The sequence below is a fragment of the Lutra lutra genome, chromosome 8 (assembly GCF_902655055.1).
Source record: "Lutra lutra chromosome 8, mLutLut1.2, whole genome shotgun sequence".
NCBI lineage: Eukaryota > Metazoa > Chordata > Mammalia > Carnivora > Mustelidae > Lutra > Lutra lutra.
The window spans coordinates 103,877,696-103,901,269 of record NC_062285.1 but is presented as its reverse complement, the minus strand read 5'-3'; the positions used below and the strand labels follow the sequence as shown (position 1 = coordinate 103,901,269).

Here is a 23,574-nt window from a genome sequence, read left to right as displayed (position 1 = left end):
AAGCGAAGAGGGAAGGAAGTTGCCAGGACTTGTCAGCACCCCACCCCAGGCTGTGTCTACAATGCACCAACAGACTCAAGTCAGATGAACACATGCATGTGTGTTTAAAAATACACACACACACACACACGTGCACACAATCACACATTAAAAACAGTATGTCCCGCAAACACTCAAATCCGTATGTTTAACAGACCCAAAATTTTTAACAGATTTAATGAACTGAACACAAGCCTCAATTAAGAGATAACAACACAACAAGAGAGTAGGACTCAATAGCCCATTCTAAATGATAATCTGAAGAAGGAAACAACGGTGCCACGTCACTCACAAGAAAGACATTTCACACACTTTGATACAAACCACCATCATCTTTAGAAAACAAACACAAATATCTCACCTCAAATTAATAAAGGTTGCTCATCCAACCATAAGAAAAAAGTGGTCTTAACGTCTATGACATTGGTCAAATTACATCATAACACGGATGCAGCTACATAATATGTTTTCCAATCTCACAAATAGTAAGTCATTAAAAAAAACAAATGAACAAACAAACAAAAAAAAAAACAGTTTACGTCCAGACAAGTTAGTTTTACACACACGCCCTGCTTCCCTTCCTTACCTGGACTGCATATCTTGCTGGGTTTTGGCCTGACTGGCTTCTGCCTGAGGGGAGGCGTGGCTGACCCGCTGCTGAAGCTCTACCAGGGACTGGTAATACTGTTGCTGATGGTGTTGTTGCTGCTTGTAGCGAGACAAACTGAAAAACAGCCCTAGAATGGCTTTTAAGTTTCCATTTCTTATTTCTGCATCAAAGGGAAAATATAAAAACAGTAGCATATGAAATGAAAGCAGTTTTCCTTTTTATTTATTTATTTATTTGTCACAAATGCAATTCCAGTTGCCATTCTCTTAAGACTAAATCTGAGGAGATAGAAAGGCACCTCGAGTCTCGAAGTCACAGATTCCAGCAAATCTGAATTTTCTGAAGCATGATACATTTCCAAAGAGCCTGGAGCTTCAGGGACAGAGTGATGGGATGGAAGGTAGAGAGAACAAAACGTGTAGGAGCAAGGTTCTTTGCTGATCGTCAACTGCAATTTTTCTAGAGTTTGCTTCTTCCCAGAAATGGATGGGCTTTCTGTCTTGTGCTAATCATGTGATTCAGCATTCTGCCTCCCTCACAAAGTCTCAGCTGCTACCAACACAGTGATGGCTAAGAAGTGGAGAAAGATGGCCACTTAAATGTTGGTTGTCCTACATTTTAAGTAATGATGGTATGGGTGCACATTATGATGGCAACTAGATTTATAGTTGTCCTCCTAAATCACCTAACAATCAATTTATTAAAATGTTTATGCATTTATATGTATGACTATACATGTAATATCCCAAAAGTACATGTAATAAGTATTTTAATGGTCCAATTTTTCTCTTGACTCATATTACATATTAATAAATAATAAAGATCAGCTTATTCATGTCTTTAGATAACAACTGAATAAACGTGAATGTAAATCCTAGTTCTAGTACATGGAGCTCTTAAATTCTTTTTACACTGAATAAAAAGTTAAACACCCAAAGTAAGCTACAATCTGAACTTCATTTTCTTTTACTTGTAGTCATAATTTAAAATTTTGGAGAAATGGAAGTAAAGCTTGAACTAAGGCTATGAAAACTGTAATTATATACTAAATAAAACATGACATTGGGAATAAAACACATCCTCTTGTGAAGCCAAGGTTTTATGTTTCCTTTTTGTAGTTTAGGGTATTAACAAATTATTCTGATTTCTTGCTTTCTGATGGTTTATAAATGTCACACAATATATGCAGTAGGATTATTCATTTAAAGTGAAAATGAGATGCCCCCCCAAACCTTCTCGCAGTTGCCATAATATAGAAGAGTTAGTCTGATCAATATGAAGCTATAGTAAGGAAGTATTAATGTTCTCATGTAAATCTAGATGATCTTAAAGGTTTTTAAAATTTCTTATTTTCTTACTATGCATATTTTACTAACTTAGAAAATTATTTTGAGCATTTACATATTTTTAGAAGATAAATGAAAATCAATGGGTTTCTTTTACTAAATAATGTCATATGAGAAGACAGAGATATAATACGAACAAATGGTAACATTTTTAACTTACTTTTAACCACTGAAAAAGTAAAATATTTTCCTGGGGAATTTTATCAACTTTTATTCTAAGTTACAGAACCATCAGTTAGGTTTGAACCTAAGGGTTTTGGCCCCCAAGTGTGTAATTTAATATTATATAACATATCATATAAGTGTAAAAGACAAAGGAAATTTAAAACAAAAAAATGAATATAGAAGAAAAATTGAGAAAACCTAATAATTCTACTAAATGTTCATTGTATTTCAGAAGCCACATAATTCCTCTTTTTCCAATGACAGAAAATTTTTAAAACTTAGACCTGTCTAATATTTCTAGTATGTGTCGGGGGGAAAGACTATTCAGAATAAGGGACTAAAGTAGAAGCATTAACCAATCTAAATTGTTGCAGCATATACTAGTATCTAGCAGAATTTTAGCATATAAGTTAATATTCTAATAAAATAGCAGTTATTGTGGATCTCAAGACTTGCTATTTCATAGCCTTAGCAACTAGATTTTGTTATAGTACTTGAAATGTTTTCCTCAAACTATATGTGAAAGACAAAGATTTAAAAAAAAATATTTCCCTCTTTTTCCAGTTTTCTGTATTTTAATTTTAATAATTTTAAATCTTTAATGACTTTAAAGCTTTTACATATGACAGCTATTAAATATTTTAATTGCTAATTATTTCAGAACTCATGATGACTTATTTAAACTTACCAAATATTTCAACTAGGACTACCAATTTGATATGTTACTGACAAAATGATATTTGCAGATTAATTATACTATTTTTCCTGAATTTAGTCTATCTATAATGTAGCATTACCTATGTATCCATCCATCCCTCTACTTAAGACTCTAAAAATACTATACACTGATAATAACATAAAAATGTTTTGTTAATCTACCCCTCTCCCACACAGTCATGAAAATAACAGTTTTGGCAAAATATGGAACATATATAAGTAATTAAAGCATACATTAATAATCATTGCATTTATGTTTCTATTACTTTGGAAACTTGACTTCATGCATTAAAAAGCTATGTACTCCCACTTTACATTTCTTGTAATACAAAATCATTTTTTTTTTTTATAAACTTGGGTGTTATTTGCGACAATTATGCCTTTTCTTACCTTCAGCAGATAGACCTTGAACATTTACTCCTCTGGCTGCTAGAAAACTAAGGCAGACATCAACATTTTCAATCTGTAACATGAAAAGCAGTGAAAAGGCAACTTAGAGGGTTATTTTTAAATAAACAAATGAGCTAAAATGAAACCAGAGAGTAAGATAAGGAAAGAATGAATACTTTACATTCATTTCATACTAGAGATCTTTACCAGAGTTTAACTAGAATTATTTCGGATAATTGTAGAACGAATATAAAGCTTCCATTGTCTGGGTTGGTAGTCACAAACAATTCATAAAGGCCTGATGAAGAATGGCATTCTCACAGATTAGCAACTCACCTACTTAACATAAAACTGGATTTTGTGCTTCACAACTAGGTCTCAATGAAAGCATCCATACAGGAGGAGACTTGCTTATGCATGTTGGAGAATGTTAGGATGTGGGTAATTGGGATTCAACCAGTAAGAGTTGGTCATTATGCCAGAGGGTTGATGTGAAACAAATAAAGCATATTTTCACCTTAAACTATAACTAAGTCTTTACTTTAAAAAATGTATTTGTACTTTGACAGTTGTATATTCCTCTAATTAAATTTAGGTATTATCTTTATAATTTAAGATTGTGATGCCATGGCTTTTAAACAGTTGGTTTTGATATGATTACCAGTTTGTAACCATTTAGAGTGATAGGTAGACACAAAAACCCCAAAACTCTAAATGATTGATGTTCACAGGTTGATCTCAATATTGATATATGGTGTTATACAGTGAAGTTAAACAGTTAAGACTTCTTTAAAAGAATGTAGGAAACTAGAAAGTTCTAGTTCTTTATGAGTCATCTCCCTGGGTTCTGGTATTCCATAAATCTTGAAATTCTAAAGTAAATAGAAGATTTAAAGTTAATACTTGGCAAGATATTGTTTTCTATCCCATTAAATTCTCATCCAAAGCTATGCATAAGAACATACAAAATTCTGCCAATGTCCTCTCTAGCCTAGCTTCACAGAAAGGACAAAATGTCTCTTAAAGCAAAGAAAAAGAAAAAAAAAAGAGACTCAAAATCTGTCCTTATACAATGGAAAATTATTTATATTCCTTTTTAAATATAATTTTATGCAAAACTAATATTCAATGAGATGTTCTTTGTTTAAAAAATGATTGCAGCTAATATATGAACATTTACTTTGAGGAAAATGATTTTTATTTATTTCAAAATAAGTGTTACTAAGAAGAAAACTTGTTTTATTGAAATCATTCTACTAAAACAAAACAAAACAAAAACCCCAAAACCAGAAAATTGGAAGTCACAGAATATAATATGACCAAACAAATCTTGTTTTGCCCATCAGCATCTAAATATCCAATAAGGTTATGGTGCTTAAATCTTTTCTTTACCTTTCAATTTGCTACTAGAAAATAAGACTGTATAAGGAAGGAAATAAGGAGGAAAGAAAAGAAATTGGAAAAACAGGATGTTCTACTGCATTCATCTAAAATGTCCTTTTAGGGCACCTGGGTGGCTGAGTTGGTTAAATGTCTACCTTCGGCTCAGGTCATAATCCCAGGGTCCTGGGATTGAGCCCCACGTTGGGCTCTCTGCTCAGCAGTGGAGTATACTTCTCCCTCTCCTATTTCCTCTGCCCTTGCCTGTGCTCCTTCACTCACTCTCTCTCAAATTAATAAGTCTTAAAAAAAGAAAATGTTCTTTTAAAATTTTTTTAGGACCATTAAATACAATAAGAGAAACACACCAAATAATTATTGTGGTCTAATACCAAGAGAATTGAATTGAATATTTTTTAATGCTTACCATAATAGTCCCAATGCTGCTGATTTCCTACCAATTATATGCTTTTTCAGAAATTAAGAAGATTCTAAACATGTGCAATTTACTAAAAAATGTTCACAGGCTATTACTGCCTAAATTTTAGTTATTTTTATTACATACAAACATATTAATTCACTATAAGACCTACAAAAGGTTAATAAATAGCATCTATAATAATATTGTCAGATTGTTTTTTGTGGCTACCATTTAAACCATTTAAAAAATAAACTAGTGTCTGGAGTGGGTATTAAAGACAAAGAACTCTTAGCATGCACTATAAACTAGGGAAAATAAAAGGGCCTTAATGGAGTAGAGAAAATATACTGACAGTATATTCAAGGATATTTGTTTATATATTCAGGTATGGGTTTTTTGAGACCGAGCCCCTGCATGACAGGGACTATATTTTGTTCACTCATGTACCTTCAGCAACCTAAGGGGGTGCTCGGTATCTGACAGGAGCTCTGTGCACACTTAAGGAAGGATAGAGATAAAAAGGAGTGGTGGCCAATCCATCCCTATGGAAAGGAGTAGAGGGCTCAGGGATAGACACAGAAAGAGAGAGAGGAGGAGGGAGAAAAAGGGAGAGGGAGGAAGAGAGGGAAAGGGAGAGAGGGAGAGGAGGGAGTATAAAATAGAGAGAGAGAGAGAGAGAGAAGGAGAAAGAGGGAGGGAGAGGGAGAAAGAAGAAAGAGGGAGAGAGAGATCATTTGATTCAGAGCCTGTAAGCTCAATTCTCTTCGGGATTTTTAGTAATAGACCACTCTGGAGTCCCTGACAGACTCCAGACCAAAAAAAAAAAAAAAAAAAAAAAAAAAAAAATTCAGAAACTCTGTGGTTTGGGGCTGAAATTCAGTTTGTTTTCAAATTTTAGCTCCCAGTGTCAGTCTACCTTCCTCTTTACAGACTAAGCAACTGATCTCCAGAGAAGATCTCATATAAAGATGAGCTAAAGAAGCCAACAAAAGTATTATATTTTTTATCCCCAATGTCCATGAAATTCAAGATGTACAAAATTAAACACTGAAAATACTAGAATAGTGATGAACTTTGGAAGGGTATAGTCTGGAAAGTTGTATAGGGGGTAGGGGCATGCTGGAAGTGTCCTTTGTTTTGATCTGAGTGTGACTATACAGGTATATACATATTAAAAAATCAATCAGCTATATACTTAAGATTGGAGTACTTTATATATTTTCTATGTTTGTTTTACCTTAATTCCTATTAGAATACTTTACACTCTTATATGTGTGTTTTACTTCAATTAAAAATAAAAATAAAAAGATCAGCCCCCTGTTTTATCGAAAATAAAGGCTATAAGAATAGAAGTACAGAAACATAATGGGAAACTGTTACAAGTAGTTAAGTGAATGATGATGGTGTTTTAGACCATCATGGTGACATTGAAGTGATCCAGATTCTGGATAGAAGTTGAAGAAATTTAGATGGAAGATATGGCATTAATAAAAGGTGAGGAGTCAAGGATGACCATGATACTATGTAATTCATGCACTTTACATTTTATGCCTGTGGTATTTTATATATACATCTCCACATAGCAGTGATCCAGAGAAATTCATTTTCTATTTTGTGGGCCCCATGCTTCTGACATGGCTCAAGTCATAGTCACATCCATAGCTCATGGATAGTCACTCCCAGGACTTTTACGTGCCTACTCTGATGTCATGCACAATTTTTGGGTCTATATGTGGCTTACATTTTATTGGCTCAGTGCACCCACTTTGCCTCTCTTTTCCTGTTAAATTTAAGCATGGCTACACGAAATATATAAAAATATTGACTTTGTAACAAAAAACCCCACAAAGTTTCTAAGTTTGAAATCCAAGTTCTAAGTTCTAAACCCAGTCAATAACATCTAGTCAGAACTTTGAAAATCTCTGGGTACACTGAGACTTGAGGCTTTTGTATTCTATGAAAATATCTATAATTATCACAATGTATAAACAAAAAGACATTTTTGCTGAAATTCATATGAAAATGGACTGCTGTGTGTGTTTTCCTTATCAAAGACACAAATTCAATAGAAGTTGGCTCAAAGTTTTGGAATTCAGTAGTTTCTATTTGTGTAATAGTATTTTGGAGCACTACAATTTAATTTTGTTTATGTCTTATAAAATCAAATCCTTCAATTATTCATTCATCAAGTATTTATTAAATTTATTTTATGTGTGGAATTATGCTCAGCACACAGATAAAAATTTCAAGACACAGCCATTATCCTCATATTTTCTAAAGAGCATTGACTCATTTCTAATATTTTCCACACTCTCATGAAAAATGAAAGCAATTTTTCAAAACAGATTTAATGTCTAATCTCAGAATTGTACTTTTATCCTGACCCTTATGAACTTGCTAAATACAAGTATATGTTCTACTAAATCACAAGTTGGGTTTCAAACAAGGAAAATAAGTGTTTTCATTATCTTCATTTATGAAAACTCAAGACAGTCATCATTGAATTTGTGCTTTCAAAGTTTTTTATACATTCTCAACATACTAATCATAGAAGATTATACTGGAAATATTTGTATTTATTTATCTTATTTTTGAATAGACTATTCCAAAAATTGGAGAATTTTTAATGAGCACAGTTCTTTATTGAACTCATACACTTTAAGCTGCATGTTTTAGGACAGCTAGACTTTTAGTATTTTTACTATAAAACTAGTACAACCTGTTTTGGCAAATGTGACTAGAGGCATCTTTCACAGTGTTAATGAAGTTATACCTTGTTCATTCACATGTTTTTTTCACTTTAACTTATGTATACTTAATGAAAACTATATTTAGGTCCTAAATATCTTGTATGATTAATATGAACCTTATAGTTTGTGATTAAATTTAAACCATGGCACCACCACTTTAACAATGAATGATAAATTCATTCAGCAACTACTGACTGTTTATTATATGCAAAGAGCTCTGCTAGATGGTGAAGGGATATAAAAATGAATTATAAAGTCTTTGCTTTTGTGAGCTTGTAAAATAGCTGGAGACAAAAAAGACTGATAAATCACTATCACATAAGGCATAATATGAGAAATTCTAAAAAAGAATTATAAACAATACCGCCACAGAGAGAATGGACTTATCAATTTTCACTACACATCTGGGAAAAGCATCAGAGAAGAATCATTAAAACTTGAAGGTTAGTCTGACTTTGATAAGTTAGACAAGTGTCAGAAGGAGGGGTGGGCATGCCTACCAGAGCAACCAACAGCAAAATTGCTCATAAAGATGTTTGAGAATAGATCGTGCCAGTTATGTTTAGAGAGCTGAATTTGGCCTGGAATTGAAAAGCCTTTGTTGCCCTTAAATTCTGAAAACCACTGTAATATAAAAAGCGAAATAATTGTAAACCAGGTAGCAGCTATAATACCTCAAAGTCTGAGTTCTCTCTACAGATACAATGCATCCTGGTTAGAACATGCCTGACATACTAGATTATGTGGTTATGAATCATACATAGAGAATGTCTAAAAGAATATAAACCAAATTTAACTTTTTTTTTTTTTTTAATCTCTGGATGGTAGATTCTCTTGTGACTTATGCTATTTTTGATTAAGCACATGTCCTACTTTTTTCATTATAAATGTGCGCTGGTAATATCACCACATAATTTAAATAAATGTGATTTCAACCAAAAAAATAGGTAAAACTGCTCAGTTTGAGTGAACCCCCATTCTGTCATAGAATTCAAATAGTAATATAACTTTTAGCCTAAGATTTTAATCAGATATACATTTGTCTGGAGACCTTAAAAAATGCAGAGTATTTTTACATGATTAAAATTTTTGATTTTGGTTTTCTTTCACTCATTCAACAATTAGTTGCTCATTGGACATGTCCAATTCTCTAAAAATACATAGTTCTATAGGACAGGGAGATATTTCCAACGTAGTGCAAGCAATTTTATAGTCAGAGAAGCACGGACTCCTGGAGAAGCATGAAGGAGGGTCTACACCGGACTAGAGGTCAAGTAACTAGGAAATAATAAAGTTGTTAGTAACTAAGACTTATCTAACATAGTTACAAAGATATTTTCATCTGAGGTTGCCATTACTATACCTTTTTATAATGAAGAAGATGTTGATCAGAGAATTAAATTGACATGCTCAAAGTCACACAGAGAAAATATATCAAAACCAGAGCGCATGTTATTAACCCCCACATTTTTCTCTTTAAAAGGAAGCTTGAGCTAGTCCCTGAAAGGTTACAAAAAAGGAGGATGTGGCATGAGGTGAATCCAGGGAAGGAGCACTATGTGAACTGGTGATGGTTGAGAAACATCCCCAAGTTAAGGGACCAGCCAAGAATTCAGAATGCTGAGGGTGAACTTCACCTAAATCTTTCTTCACGCCTTCATTGTTTACCAATGTGAAAAAAGGCTACTCCAAAAGGTGAAACCTTCAATCAGTTTCAAGATCCAAAGTGGGAAGTGAGATCACCAGAAGGGATGCCAGGAACAAGAATCTTGAAATCTGGAGAATCTAGTGGCAGGAGACAAGAAGACAGAATCTATCCCATAGAGGCTGGCTGGGGAACATCCTTCAGGCCCTGGTAGGAGTCTGGGCTTGATCTCAAAGCCCAGGTAGCTAATGGTGTATTTTATGCAAAAGAAGAAATGGTCAGTGATGCTTGGAAGACATCTCTTTTATATAATCACAGAGTTCATACACAGATTTATCGATAGTCTTAAAGTTTCACACATTGATTTCTACTCATACTATCTGCAGTGCTCTCTGACTTTTCAAAATTATACTTTAATGTATTTTGTTTAACAAAGCCAATCCTAACACGTTACCTTCACAAGATAGTAGGTGAATAAGCTGCATTTGGAAAAACCCTATACTACGTGTCAAGAATGGAAGCAGGGAGAATGGTTGGGAAGCTACTTTTCCCTCTACTTCTCAACAACCTAGCACAGGGAGTTCATGCAGAGTTTTAAGCCCAAATGCAAAATCTTTTTCATCTTCACCATCATCTCTGGTAAATTTTTATATAATTTTTCTTCATAACATATTTTTTATAAACTTACACAATTAAGTAGCAGAGCCAGACTTCAAATTCAACCTTGTCAGTCTCCAGTGAGCTTGCTCTCTCCACCACACTAAGCTTCCTACCATTGTAATTTAGACATTCTGACAGACATTTTGAGCCTCTGAATCAAGCTTTCTGCATGATTGAAAAGCAGCTCTGATACAGTACTTAGCCAAAATAGGGGCTCAATAAATATTTGGCTGAGTGTAAAGGCAAAACTGTATAGTGGGAAGGTAAAGACAGAAATAGTATACAAGATCTACTTGTTCTATACACACTCTCTAAGTTCAAGATTAAATTCTTCCAAATTAAATCTCAAATATCCAATGCACTTTTAACCCTGGCATATTAACATATAGAATGACTGATGTGGCCACAAGCCAAAGAATATTGGCAGTCGCCAGAAGCTACAACAGGCAAGGAATGAATTTCTCCCAGGGTCTCTGAAGGGAGCACAGAACTGAGAATACTTTTGATTTTGGTCCTGTGGCACTGATTTCAGACTTCTGGCCTCTGGAACTGTGCAAATTTAAATTTCTTTTGTTTTAAGCCCCCAATTGTTTGATAATTTGCAACGCCAACCACAGGAAATGAATATAATTATCTAATCAAAAGCGGTAGATAACACAACTTTAGCAAGACAGAGTTAGCTGGGATCCGTGAGCATGCAGATTTCCAGACCTTGTGCTCTGGATTTTGATTTGTTAAGCCTTTGGGGAGGGGATAAGACATGCAATTTAATGTCACTGTTATACTAAGCCACGTATTTCCTTTTTCTGTCTCAAGTTACTTTGTGTTGTGGGATAGGGAGAGGAGGGAGACAGTAATTTTGTTTCACTTTGCCGTTTGTTTTTGTGCTGAATTGGTCTGTGGTTAGTTGCAAGGAGTTACTTTATTAATTAAGCAGTAGAGTATAATAATTAAAAGTTTTGCAGACAAGTAAAATGGGGTTTACCTCCTACTTATGTAATTTATACAATGTAAGACATTGAGAAAGTTTTTATTCTCCTGAAGCCTCAGCTTCCTTATCTATGAAATAGGATTAATAATATTTTCCACATAATATATGAGGATTAAAGGTGTTTATACTAGGCATGTGTGTATATGTATGTGTTTATACTTATGCATATGTAGATATATCTAATATATTATACTAGAAATGCTTTATATAAACACATCTATGCTGTAACAGAATCTATGTGTGTATGTTTAAATAGATGGATATATACAATAGAGACAGATGTTTGTGTGTATATATATACATATATAAGTATGGATATAGATATAGATATGGAAAGTCATTAGTATTTTATCAGATAAAAGTTATTTTTGTTTAAATTCTACTATTCTAACTGACTTGGTAATTAGAGAATAATGAACATTGTTTAATATTTTTTGTGAATTATAGATATTTAACATTAATAAGCTATAATTACTAATATAATATATTATCAATATTAAATTATAAAAAATTACATCAGTATTCATTGACTTGAAGATATACTCTTTGGGTTTTAATGAATTCCTGCTTTTCAGTTTGTTTCAGAGAATAAGACAAAGAATCTTACTCTTTTACTATGAAGTTATAAATTTGGCCTGAACTTAAATAACGTTTATTTATATAGAGGACTAAAGTTACATATTTGCCAATTTGCTATTTTGTGGTGAAATTATTTTGGCAAATGCAAATTTCATCACAAAATCTATACACTATTATTTATCTCACACACCCACACCCTGCCCAATCTAACCAAAGTTTATATCCATAGATAGGAAAAAAACAGTATATAGTATTTTTAAAAAATAATATATATTGCATGGGTGGGAGAAGGAAAGGAGAGGAACCAAAATATCAAAGAAGAAGGAAGTAGGGGGGGCATCGGGGTGGTTCAGTTGGTTAAGCATCTGCCTTCAGCTCAGGTCATGATCTCAGAGTCCTGGGATGGAATCCCAAATTGGGGAAATCCCTGCTCAGTGGGGAATCTTCTTCTCCCTCTCCTTCTGCCCCTCCCCCTCGCTCTTGTTTTGTTTCTCTTTCTGTCTCTCTCTCAAATAAATAAAATTTTTTTTTCTTTTTTTTTTTTTCTTTAAAGATTTTATTTATTTATTGGACACGCAGAGAGAGAGATCACAAGTAGGCAGAGAAGCAGGCAGAGAGAGAGGGGGAAGCAGGCTCCCCGCTGAGCAGAGAGCCTCATGCGGGGCTTGATCCCAGGACCCCGAGATCATGACCTGAACCGAAGGCAGAGGCTTAACCCACTAAGCCACCCAGGCACCCCTCAAATAAATAAAATCTTAAAAAAAAAAAAGAAGGAAGATAAAGAAGAAGGAAGTGGGAGAGAGTAGTAAGAAGAGGAGGGGGGGAGAGGAGAGGGAGGTAGAAGAGAGGGTAAAAATCCAGAGACTTGACTTTTTTGTCAAGCTTATTTATTAATAAGTTTAAAAGCAACTTGGTCTAGACTCAAAGAGACATGAGAACCAATACTGGTTCTTCCTGAACCTGTTCAGTGAGACCCTGTTCCTTTGTAGGTTTGCTGTGATGCTAAATGAAAACTGCAAGCAAATCATTCAGCAAAACACCAAACATACAAGGCTGACATTCAATCATTAAAGTGGTTAAATAAGTGAAGCTGATATTGTTGAGTGCTCTACAATTTGGTTTCTATGATATGATTTCAAAATATTTTTTGTTACATTTGAAACACGGCTAATATAAATCAAGTGGGCAATATGATTTTTCAAGGGTATTTCATGAATTTTTATCTGAATCTACTTGGATGAGTCAGTTTGACTAAATTTATATTAAAATCATTTAAATATAATGTCATAAAGTAACTAGCTTGGACATTTCTACTGATTTTTCAAATAATTTATCTCATCCAAGATGAACTTTTCAAGTGATTATACTGAGATCAAATGAACAAGACTCTCCTATTTCATTTCCTTTTTCTCTTTTTATTAAAGTAATTTGTGCATTATTTGTCATAAGTTTTTAAGCTAAGAATGTCTTAGTTCCTATTTAAAATGGCCTCATATCTTAGTATATTATCTGCCAAATTATGGTTTTTCGAAATTGTTCTGTTATATATTTTATCACTGAGTGTTGTATGTGGTCATTTTCTATGATATTTCAAAAAAGAGACTGAAAAATATGGAACAGTAAGTCCTTTTAAAAGAGATTAAGTTATTGAAGGTAATAAAAACTACATTTATGAAAGGACTGTTACAAAATATACTTTGTAATAATAGGTCTGATTGCACTTTGTGTTTACTGGGATATGACCTAGTGGTGGGAAACAATTTACAGCAATTAAGTTAAAAATATCAGGATGCGGCGCCTGGATGGCTCAGTCAGCTAAGCATCCAACTCTTAATTTTGGCTCAGCTTGTGATCCCAGGGTCCTGAGATCAGCCCTTTGAGGAGCCTTGACCTGGGCCTCAGTGCTCAGTGGGGAGTCTGCTAGAGATTCTCTCCCTCCCTCTTCTCTTCCCCTCTGCTCCTGCTCCCCCTTCCTCTTTCTCTCTAAAATAAATAAATAAATTTTTAAAAAATGGATAAAGAACATGCTAAATGTTTAAGAAATCCAATATATAGCTGGAATATTAACTATGGCTCACAATGGTTACTAGACATGCATATATAAAACTTACTATTTTTCCTCAAATAAAAGAAAAAATATACATATTCTCTCCAAAAAGAAAAAAGAAAAAAATTACACAGATTCTGAATCTAATTCAAAACTAGTTATTTCCTTTCAATGTCTATCTGTCCTAATAATGGCATGAACCAATATAAATATTGATACTCATGAACACATTTAAACTATTTATTCTGTAATATAAAGTAATGTAGAAAAACATTCTTGTATTTTCAACACTTATTTAATATCTTAATGGTAAACCAGACAACTCCAATAAAAATATGATTCCCATAATACTTTTATTTTTCTTTGTAAATTGGACTTAATACATTTTAAGAAATATCTTATTCTACTGACTATAAAGATACTTATATAAAGCTATAGAGAGTGAAAACCCAAACATATCTTAAGATAAAATAATGAACAGAAACCATGGTCATTGGTGTTTTGTTAAATCAATCTAGCAAGTCAGAGTTCCATTGGTCTAATTTCCTCAATGCAGAAATAAGCAGAGACCGAGCATTCACTGAATGGGTCACCTAGTCTGAATTAGAATTGGAATTAGAATTCCAGTGACCAGGGCGCCTGGGTGGCTCAGAGGGTTAAAGCCTCTGCCTTCAGCTCAGATCATGATCCCAGGGTCCTGGGATCGAGCCCCACATCGGGCTCTCTGCTTAGCAGGGAGCCTGCTTTCTCTCACTCTCTCTCTCTGCCTGCCTCTCTGCCTGCTTGTGATCTCTGTCAAATAAATAAATAAAATCTTTAAAAAAAAAAAAAAGAATTCCAGTGACCATTGTCCTTCCAACTTAACATACTTATTTTAATGTTTCCATATCATTTCAATTATTTTATTTGAACTTTTTTAGTAATACAGAGCAACTTCTAGAGACAAATTCAGTTTTAAAAATCATTAAGGTGATATTCTAATAACTTAAGTATAAATTTGCCATTTATACTTAAGTTATTAGAATATCGTTTTATGCTTATTATTCCAAATAATAAGCTTTTATTATGTTTATTATAGTAGTTTATGTTTATTATTCCAAAGTTTGAACCCATATGAAAATAATGAAATTATGATGAAAACTACAAAGTAGAAATTTCTATTTAGCCATTGCATTAGAGATCAGAGCTATATTTGTAGTAAAGCATTTGTCTTCATTAAGCTATCTTTTTCTAGCCATTCCAGAAGACGAACAGTTTCAAAAATGGCAGGGGATCATGTGAATGGACTAACTTAGCAATATTCCACTCCTCTGAGTCATAATGCTAGAATCCTGCAGTGTGCCATTTATAAGATTTTATTAAACCTTTAAGAGCATTCCAATATTTTATCTCTTCCCTATTTGGTCAGAAACCTCATCTTCCTATCTTACCTAAATAGATCCTTTAAAAGAGAAGCAATTACAAGCAGTAGCTAAAAGAATCAAAACTTTAAAGGACAGAATACTAATAAAAGCATAAAATACTTTTATTAGGAAGAACAGTTTCACTGTACAGATAAGTATAAAATTATTGAAATGGAATGAAGATGTCTATAAACTCCATAATTGTATTATTCTGGAAGTCACAGTCCCGTGGGACTTGGAAATGGAGAATTAAACCAAATTTTCTACCTTCAAGGAATAAAAAAGGGTAAGAGGCATAAGATTTCCCCAAATCCTCTTATCAGCAAATTTTAAACAACGTGATATGTTGGAAAGTAAGACTGAAAGTTGTGGCTGAAACATAACTGAGCTATTACAGTGAGGTCATGGAAGGAGCCAGTAAGAAGGAAGGACGAGTTGTGAACCCCATTTGTTAGATCCTCAGCTCTACGGTATGATCAAAATCTTGGTTTACTTCACATCATCAAATTTCCTAATCCCTCTATGCATTTGTGAAGCTCCTTCAATGTAATGGTCTATTTTAAAATAAAGGAAAATTTGTCTTCCCAACAACTTTTCCCCTACATGTCTTACATTTTTGTCTAAGAACCTAGCACTTGTGCCTCTGCATTTCAAATACATGTTGGGCATTTTTCTGCTATTTTTAATCTACTGGGCATTCTGGACATTCCTAGTATTTATAGTTTACTAATTTATTTCCTTGTGTAATCTCACCAAAGTGTGGCATGCTGCATATATTTTGAATTCTGATACCACCCACCTAGAAATTACTCAACAGGTGTGACCCATATCAGTAACTTCAACTCTGGATAAGGTTAAATATAGTGTTGAATAAGCTCCTTTAAACTGAGTTCCGTTTTTTAGGATGAGTTTAGTCTCAAGTTTATTAAGAAACATAACCATGACTTTGAGACTTAGAATAAACGTGAATCAAATCTCTCAATAATTATGCTAATAAATTGGTACAAGGCAAGTTCATATTTCTCTTAAATATGTGTTCGTTAGCCTATGTAACTCAAAAGGTTTATTGTTAAATTTTTTTCACCTATTTCGAGATATAATTGAATTTTTCTTTAAATTATAAGGTAATATAGAGAATCCCATAAAAAAGCATATTATTATTCTCTAGGACTTTGAAGTTATCTTATTGATGAATTCCTTCAATTTCTATTTAATCCATTTTCAGATATCCACATTTCACACAATCATATCCCATTGTATCAACAAAGGAAAATGTATCCCTTCTTTTCCAATCTTCTACACAGACTTCAAATCTCTTCCTTTGCCATTTCCTTTAGGATTTAGCATCATCTCTTGTCTCCCCAATCCCTGGGTCCTCCTCTCTCCTTGCTGCTTCCTCTTTCTCTACCAACTTCCCTCCTTCCAAAAACTCCCTTCACTCTTCCTTCCTCTCAAACAAACAAATATATATATTTGTACATATATATATATATATATATATATATATATATATATATATATACACATATGTGTGTGCGTGTGTATACATATGTAATTTTTCTCTTCAATAGGAAAACTCCTAGAAAGATTATTCAAGGCTCAGTGGATAGGTCTACCTCTATTACTCTTTAATACATGTTTACCCTATAGAAGACATTTGCATAAAGGTCATTAATGTCTCTCTGATTGCTAGAACCAACTTCTTCGTTCCAACACACAAACTAGTTGGCTAAGTAGCATTTGACAATATCTGCCACTTTCTCCTCATCTTACTTTGCCCCATCTCCCTGGGTTAGTCCAAATACTCCAGTTTAAGTTACCATAGCTACCCTAAGGATCCACAAACCACATCTGTGGATCCACCCTCTTAAAGATGGGCTCATTCTCTCAGCAATCTTTCCTTTTCTTGACTCTACACCTTTGCTCATCACATATACATTGGTATTCCCCAATGTGAGAACCTCAAATTTCTTCCCTCCTGATTTTATACAGGCCTTCTGTTGAGATCTCATCCTTTTTCATGGCTTCAGTCATTACCTGTGTACCAGGTATATTCTAATACCTTGCTTGTCACCCCTAGGAACACACACCTAATTGCCTGAAGTCACCTTTCTGCTTGATGTCCCAGTGGATAGATCAAAGTCTACTTTCAAAATTTGAATTTGTCATCCCCCACTTTCTACCTTTAGCTGTGTTCTCCCTCTATAGTAATCATGTCTAACAAAACTTATCAGGCCATATATGTGGGATCATTTTATACTTCCTATATTCTTCACCTCCCACATCCAAATGGAGACTAAAACACATACTCTACAATTCCCAGAAAGCACCTAGGGTGATCTGTTTTTAAATATTAACATCAGATCATGCCTCGGCCCAGCTCTAAAAGTCTTCCAAATGCTCCCCAACCAACTTAGAATAACATACAAACTCCTTACTTTGGCCCTGGATGATCAGGCTTCCATCATCCCATCCAAACACCTGACTGTCCTCAAACCACAACAGTCTTCTATCTGTTGCAGGTATGCACCAAGCTCACTCCCTTCCTAGTACTTTTTGTTTTTGCTTCTGCAACATTGTTGGTATTATTTATTTCAATATTTGTCCCTCTGATCTCAAATATCCCTACATCTTGTCCCTCAGGTGCTCAGCAAATATTGGCTCAGTATGGATTACCTGGTTGTTATTCATCAGAATATTTATCAATGTAATATGGATCCATGCCACGAGAGAACTTATATTCTTAAAGGCTTAGAACAGTCCAATAAAGATTATCAAATTTGAAATTTAAAAACAAAGACAATTTGTGACTAGAAACAGTAGCACATCTAGTTTTACCTTACCTTTTGTTATTAAACACAAACAGCAAGCAAAGATCACAGAAGATGAGAAATAGAAAAGGGCGTAGTGAAAGGAGTTCTGTGAGTAAGGACAGAACTCACCGTTTTGGTTGTTAAGCAATATAGAAGCAGGTAACATCCTGTTTGGAATAGATATATCAAATTCATAAGCCTAACCATGCTCTCTCATGCTCTTTCCTCTACTTCCTCATCTCAGTCAAAACCTGGAATTTTTTTTTTAATTTTATTTTTTTTTTCAGCATAACAGTATTCCTTGTTTTTGCATCACACCCAGTGCTCCATGCAATCCGTGCCCTCTCCAATACCCACCACCTGGTTCCCCCAACCTCCCACCCCCCGTTGCTTCAAACCCCTCAGATTGTTTTTCAGAGTCCATAGTCTCTCATGGTTCACCTCCCCTTCCAATCTCCCCCAACTCCCTTCTCTCTAACTCCCCTTGTCCTCCATGCTATTTGTTTTTATTCATTAATAATATAGTACCAATGCCAGTTCTTAAGAACAGAGGCAAAAATAATTCAACCAAAAAAGCTACATTTTTGTCATATGTATTATTCTGAATAAACACATGGAGGGCATGCCAATTTCAGATTCAAAATTCAACCACATCAGAAAAAAATGAGTTTGTTTGTTTTTTAATGTAAAAAATGAGAGGATACAAGTCTCTACTCAAAATTCAATGAGTTTATGACTAATACTATGTGGCTAGAAAAACTACCTTTTTCACAGCATTTACATTTCTTAGGCTTTGGTTTTTCTGTGTTTTATTTTTCAAATCAAAAGCAGAAATATTAACATAACGCATACACTAGATGTTATTTGACATTTGGGAGCTAATAAGGAGTAGGATGCAATAAAAAATTAACATAGCCTAATACTTATGAGAATATTTTCACAGATTTACAGATCTTTGGGACAGATGTTTCAGATAAATATCTAGGAACTAAATTCCTATCCATAGTTATGAGTTTTGGAGATGCTCTTTCCCCACCCCACCCCCCTTCTGTCATGGTTGTTTACTGGACTCTCTGTAATCAGAATCAAATTGGAATGACAGAACAGAAGATGTGTTTTAGTATCTAGAACTTCTTTATAATTGAAATAATGAAAGAAAAACCCAGTGTTGAGTTTAAGAAACATAATATATGATACTCAGGGACTACAGAGCTCTTTAAGCTAAAGTCCTAAAAATCTTTAAGCAGGTGTTAATTCATGAATACATCCTAATAGAGTTTGTAACAGCACTATTATGTATTTCCATATCAGTTTAGGTAGTAAAGAATGTCCGTGGTTATATGTCATTATCATATCCTAATTAAGGTTCATTATACAAATGAGAAAGCTGAGACTCAGAGAGGTTACATCTCTTTTACACTATCACACAGTGATTATTTTAGGAGGGTCTGAAGGTGTTACAATTACTTTCAGTAAAACTATAATTAATTTTCAGAGAGTCACAAATGCACCCAGAATAATTAGATCAGGAATTTCCTTAAAGCTGAAGTATTTTACAGAAAATTATTTTTTATGGCGATTTTTTTCATAAGTTACACAGAATTTATGACATTGTAGTAGTTTCTTAGAGCATTTATTAATCACACACACACACCAGATGTGCTAGTTAGTCACTGTTCAAGAATACATTCCTTTTATTATTTTGGATTTCAGTATTCTGACCTTAAGAAAAGTAAGTCAGCACACCAAAAGAGTTCACTTTTTTTTTTCTTTTTTTTTTTACTCTTCCAATCTCTGACAATTAAGAACACTCATCAATTCGCTTAAAATGCCTATTTGGTGCTAAAAAGAGTCTTGAAGGAAGCCTCATCTTATGGATTTTGGATATCACTCCTGATTATATCCACTGATATAATTTTAATGAAGGCATTCGTACTTCAGGTTTTCCTATAAAATTAAGTTGTGGCTATTTAATTTAGAGAGCAGTGAGTTTTTCTCTTAGCATTTTATCCATCTATTTTTTTTTTTAATTACAAAATTTTAAGCTTTACCATTTGGTAAAGATAAAAAGAGGGCTGGGGAAGACACACACCTCTAGATCAACAGCTTTCTGGAAAATGCTATGAATCATATCTCATGATCAGTCACTCCTCAGAAAACTTCCAGCAGCATGCCTTTGGAGCTATTTCCAAAAGTGCTTAAGAGTCCATGTGTTAACACAGGACTCTGTTATGAACAAAGAAAATACCATTTATATATATTTTAAGATGCACATGGCAAGTTCTGTTCTTCAAACCAGTTGTTCAGACAAAAAGGCTCCACTTAAAATTGGAAATGGGATTCACTGCCAGCAAAACCAGTGTTAAATTATTCAGATACCAGAACAACAACAAAAAGTCAAGATCTGAGAAAACACCTGGAGATAAGTTATTCAGGAGTTACACATATTCAACTGTGCTGATGCTATCACTTGTTCATAAATTGCATCCAAAGAAATACATATGATATAATGTGATCAAATGATTTCTTAAGCAGGAAGGCATGCCAAAGAAATTTCTAGTCAATTTATAAAGGTAGTTTAACCGGAAGTGAAGATGAGCATTATATTTTAGAATAAATATGATTCTTACCATCTGAGATTGACTCCTAGGACATCCATTGATATCTTCAACTTTTTCATTTGCTAAAGCCAAGAAATAAAATAAAAGAGAGAAAAAAAGAATGACATGCTTAAGCAATGAAGTGAAACACAAAAAAAGGAGACTAAGAGAAACAAAACAAAACAAAACAACAAAACAAGCACAATGCTGCTGCTACATTCACTCTGTCTCCCAAGCCATGTACGAGAGGACACGCTTGTGAGCTGCTGCCAATTCCATATGCACAAATCAGGCAAAAAAAAAAAAAAAAAAAAAAAAAAAAAAAAGTGAGTGAGAAGGAAGTTGCTGCTAATTCTTTAGCCCGTGCCAAATGACTGCTGACATGAAACCTTTCACAATTGTCCCTGCTGGATCAGGATACAGTTTCAAGGAATTTCCGAGTATATGAGTTGCTCTAACTAACAAAATGCGCACATGGGAGACATATGGTTTAATGAAGCGCTCGTTTCTGACAGTTCAGTGTATGTAAAGATATAGTTCTAGCCATTTAAAAGTATAGCCAAACTGCTTTTTTCCAACACTCTCACATAAACATTTTTAATTAAACCCTGGGAGAGCTACGTGGATCTCAGAGACTCACGGACAGAGTTCCTATGCATTCAACTGAAATTGTGTTTCACCAAGGCGGGTGGGGGCAGAGACTTCCACGGTTCTCCCCAGAGGGCAGGTCTTACCGATGATCTGGATGATTTCAGCTAGCAGGACTCCATCTGCAATGTCTTGTTGCAAATCCTTGATCAGCCGCTTGTGGCCCGATTTTGCTAGGTAGTGGTTGGCCCAGTCAGTATAAATCTGTTGAACAGAGGGAGAGAAGAAGTGCGATGGTGTGAGAGAAAATAGAGACAATAAAAATGCTTAAGACAAATGTTGGATTCAAAGGGAAGCTATTCTGGATCACATTCCAGTTTAAGAAGTCATAGCTCAAAAGGAAATAGTTGTAAAATAATTTTATACAGCTCTCTCTCCCACTTATCTCTTGTTTCAAAGGAGGATGATTCACTCTCTTTCAAAACCAGGGACTCGTCACTTGTGACACAGCAAAACTCCCTTCCCGGATGACTACTGAGGAAACTCCTGTTTGCAAATCAGTTGGGTTTTCACTCTTTTCCTTGGTGCTGTCATACTGAAAATAATCCTGCCTGTCCTTGTAAAAGGAAACCACCTGGACTGATTTATACAGGAACCTATTATGAACATTTCTGTTTCTCCAAGACTTTATTGGATCTGTCATGTGAGATACTGTATGTGACAATATTTTGGCATCACGCTATGAAATAATCGCAAATGCCAAAGATATTTTACTTGGACTGTCATCTCCCATTTAAGTCTCTTGAAATGTGTTTATATAAGAAAATAGAGGAAGCAAATACAGTTATTACATAAAAATTACAAAATAGAATTGAGGAGTGGGTTATAAATCACAAGGTTGGCAGTATGGCAAAGTAGAGGTGACTCTTCCATGGAAAATTAGGACATAGAGAAAAGCTGGAATTGTTAACAATTTTCACAAACTAAAACACTTCTGATTTGTCAAATGTTATGAGACATATAAGGTCATCTAATTATAAGGGAATAAATAAGCATTAAGATGTTTCAGCTTTATGAGTGGCTCCTATAAATATATTAGTAAGTTTATAAAAAGGCAGACTAAGAAGAACACAGTATCTGAAATGACAATAGAGGAGAAGACCTGATTGAGAAATATACGTATAAAAATGTGCTACAGAAACATGAAGTGGGAACATAGTGGAACCTGGACACAAGAAGTGAAGGGAAGGGGCAGCTGGTTGGCTCAATCGGTTAAGTTTCCAACTCTTGGGTTCAGCCATGTCCTGAACTCAGGGTCCTGAGATGGAACCCCTACTCAGGCTCTGAGCTCAGCAGGGAGTCTACCTGAAGATTCTCTCCCTCTGCCTCTCCACCGCACCAAGGTTCCTGCATGCCTGCCAGTTTTTTCTCTCTCTCAAATAAATAAATAAATCTTTAAGGGGGGAAAAAAAAAGGAGTGAAGCGAAGGGCCTTCCCCAGAGAAGTGACCAGATAAAGAAAGGCAGAGTGGCAAGGGAATCAAAGACACAGTTGAAAAATTTATAGTTAAGGTAGCAAGTCTTAAATTAGGACAAATTAGACTGGAAAGATAAATTGAATTTTTTATTCATAAGCACTGAATGCCAAGCAAATTATTTAAAAAATTATTACTTTTTGTTTTTAACAAGACCAATACATGCTTTTGTAAACATGAAACAAAATAAATCAGAAGTGTAGAAACTAAGAAGTAAAAGTTTCCCCATAACTTGCAACCCCTACTCACTTTTGAATACTTTGATATGAAAAATTCTAGAATTTTGTTCCATGACTACACAATTCACCACATGACACCACGTTACACACCTTCACATACAGAGACACACGACAGGATTTTTAACCAAAGATGGCTCAAATTTCACATATCATTCTGTGCTTCTCAACTTTTTACATAATGATATTTTAATAACACTGCTACAGCCATTTTACCTATATGTACTTCAATATTTTTGATGTTATATTGGACATAATATCAATCCTCTTGTTGAAAGATATTTAATTTGTTTAAATATGTTCCTATCGAATCTAAAGTTGTAAGCGACATCCTTAAAATGTATCTTTGCACACTTAACACCCTAGTAATTTTATAGGACCAAAACCTAATAGTGGGACTATTAAGTTTTTTTTTTTAATGGACCCTAGGTACAACATTCCAAAATAAAACTTAGAAGTCAGAGAAAGTACTTCCTTAGTTTAGAAAATATAAAGTGGCATCTTAATGCGATGTAGTGGTGATTAAATTTCCTAAAAGACTATAAATAATTGGAAGCATCCAACCGGATAAGAAAAAAATATGCGCAGCAATATTATACCTCCTTTCCCTACGTTCATGATCCTCTTTATATCAAAGATATTAGTGGAGAAAAGTTACTT

The 23,574-nt window shown here is 34.2% G+C and overlaps 1 protein-coding gene across 3 annotated transcripts in view; it reads right to left on the bottom strand.

The window, feature by feature from the left end:
• The window catches only part of NAV3 (neuron navigator 3), a 617,699-nt gene that overhangs the window by 252,341 nt on the left and 341,784 nt on the right, over positions 1-23,574 (bottom strand). For all 3 annotated transcript variants that reach the window (XM_047741951.1, XM_047741949.1, XM_047741950.1), the window contains exons 2-5: positions 21,291-21,408; positions 20,587-20,639; positions 3,268-3,340; positions 626-809 (exon numbers count right to left, since the gene is read on the bottom strand). In XM_047741951.1, the coding sequence (XP_047597907.1) occupies positions 626-809; positions 3,268-3,340; positions 20,587-20,639; positions 21,291-21,408 (428 nt within the window). The remainder of the gene's footprint in view (positions 1-625; positions 810-3,267; positions 3,341-20,586; positions 20,640-21,290; positions 21,409-23,574) is intronic.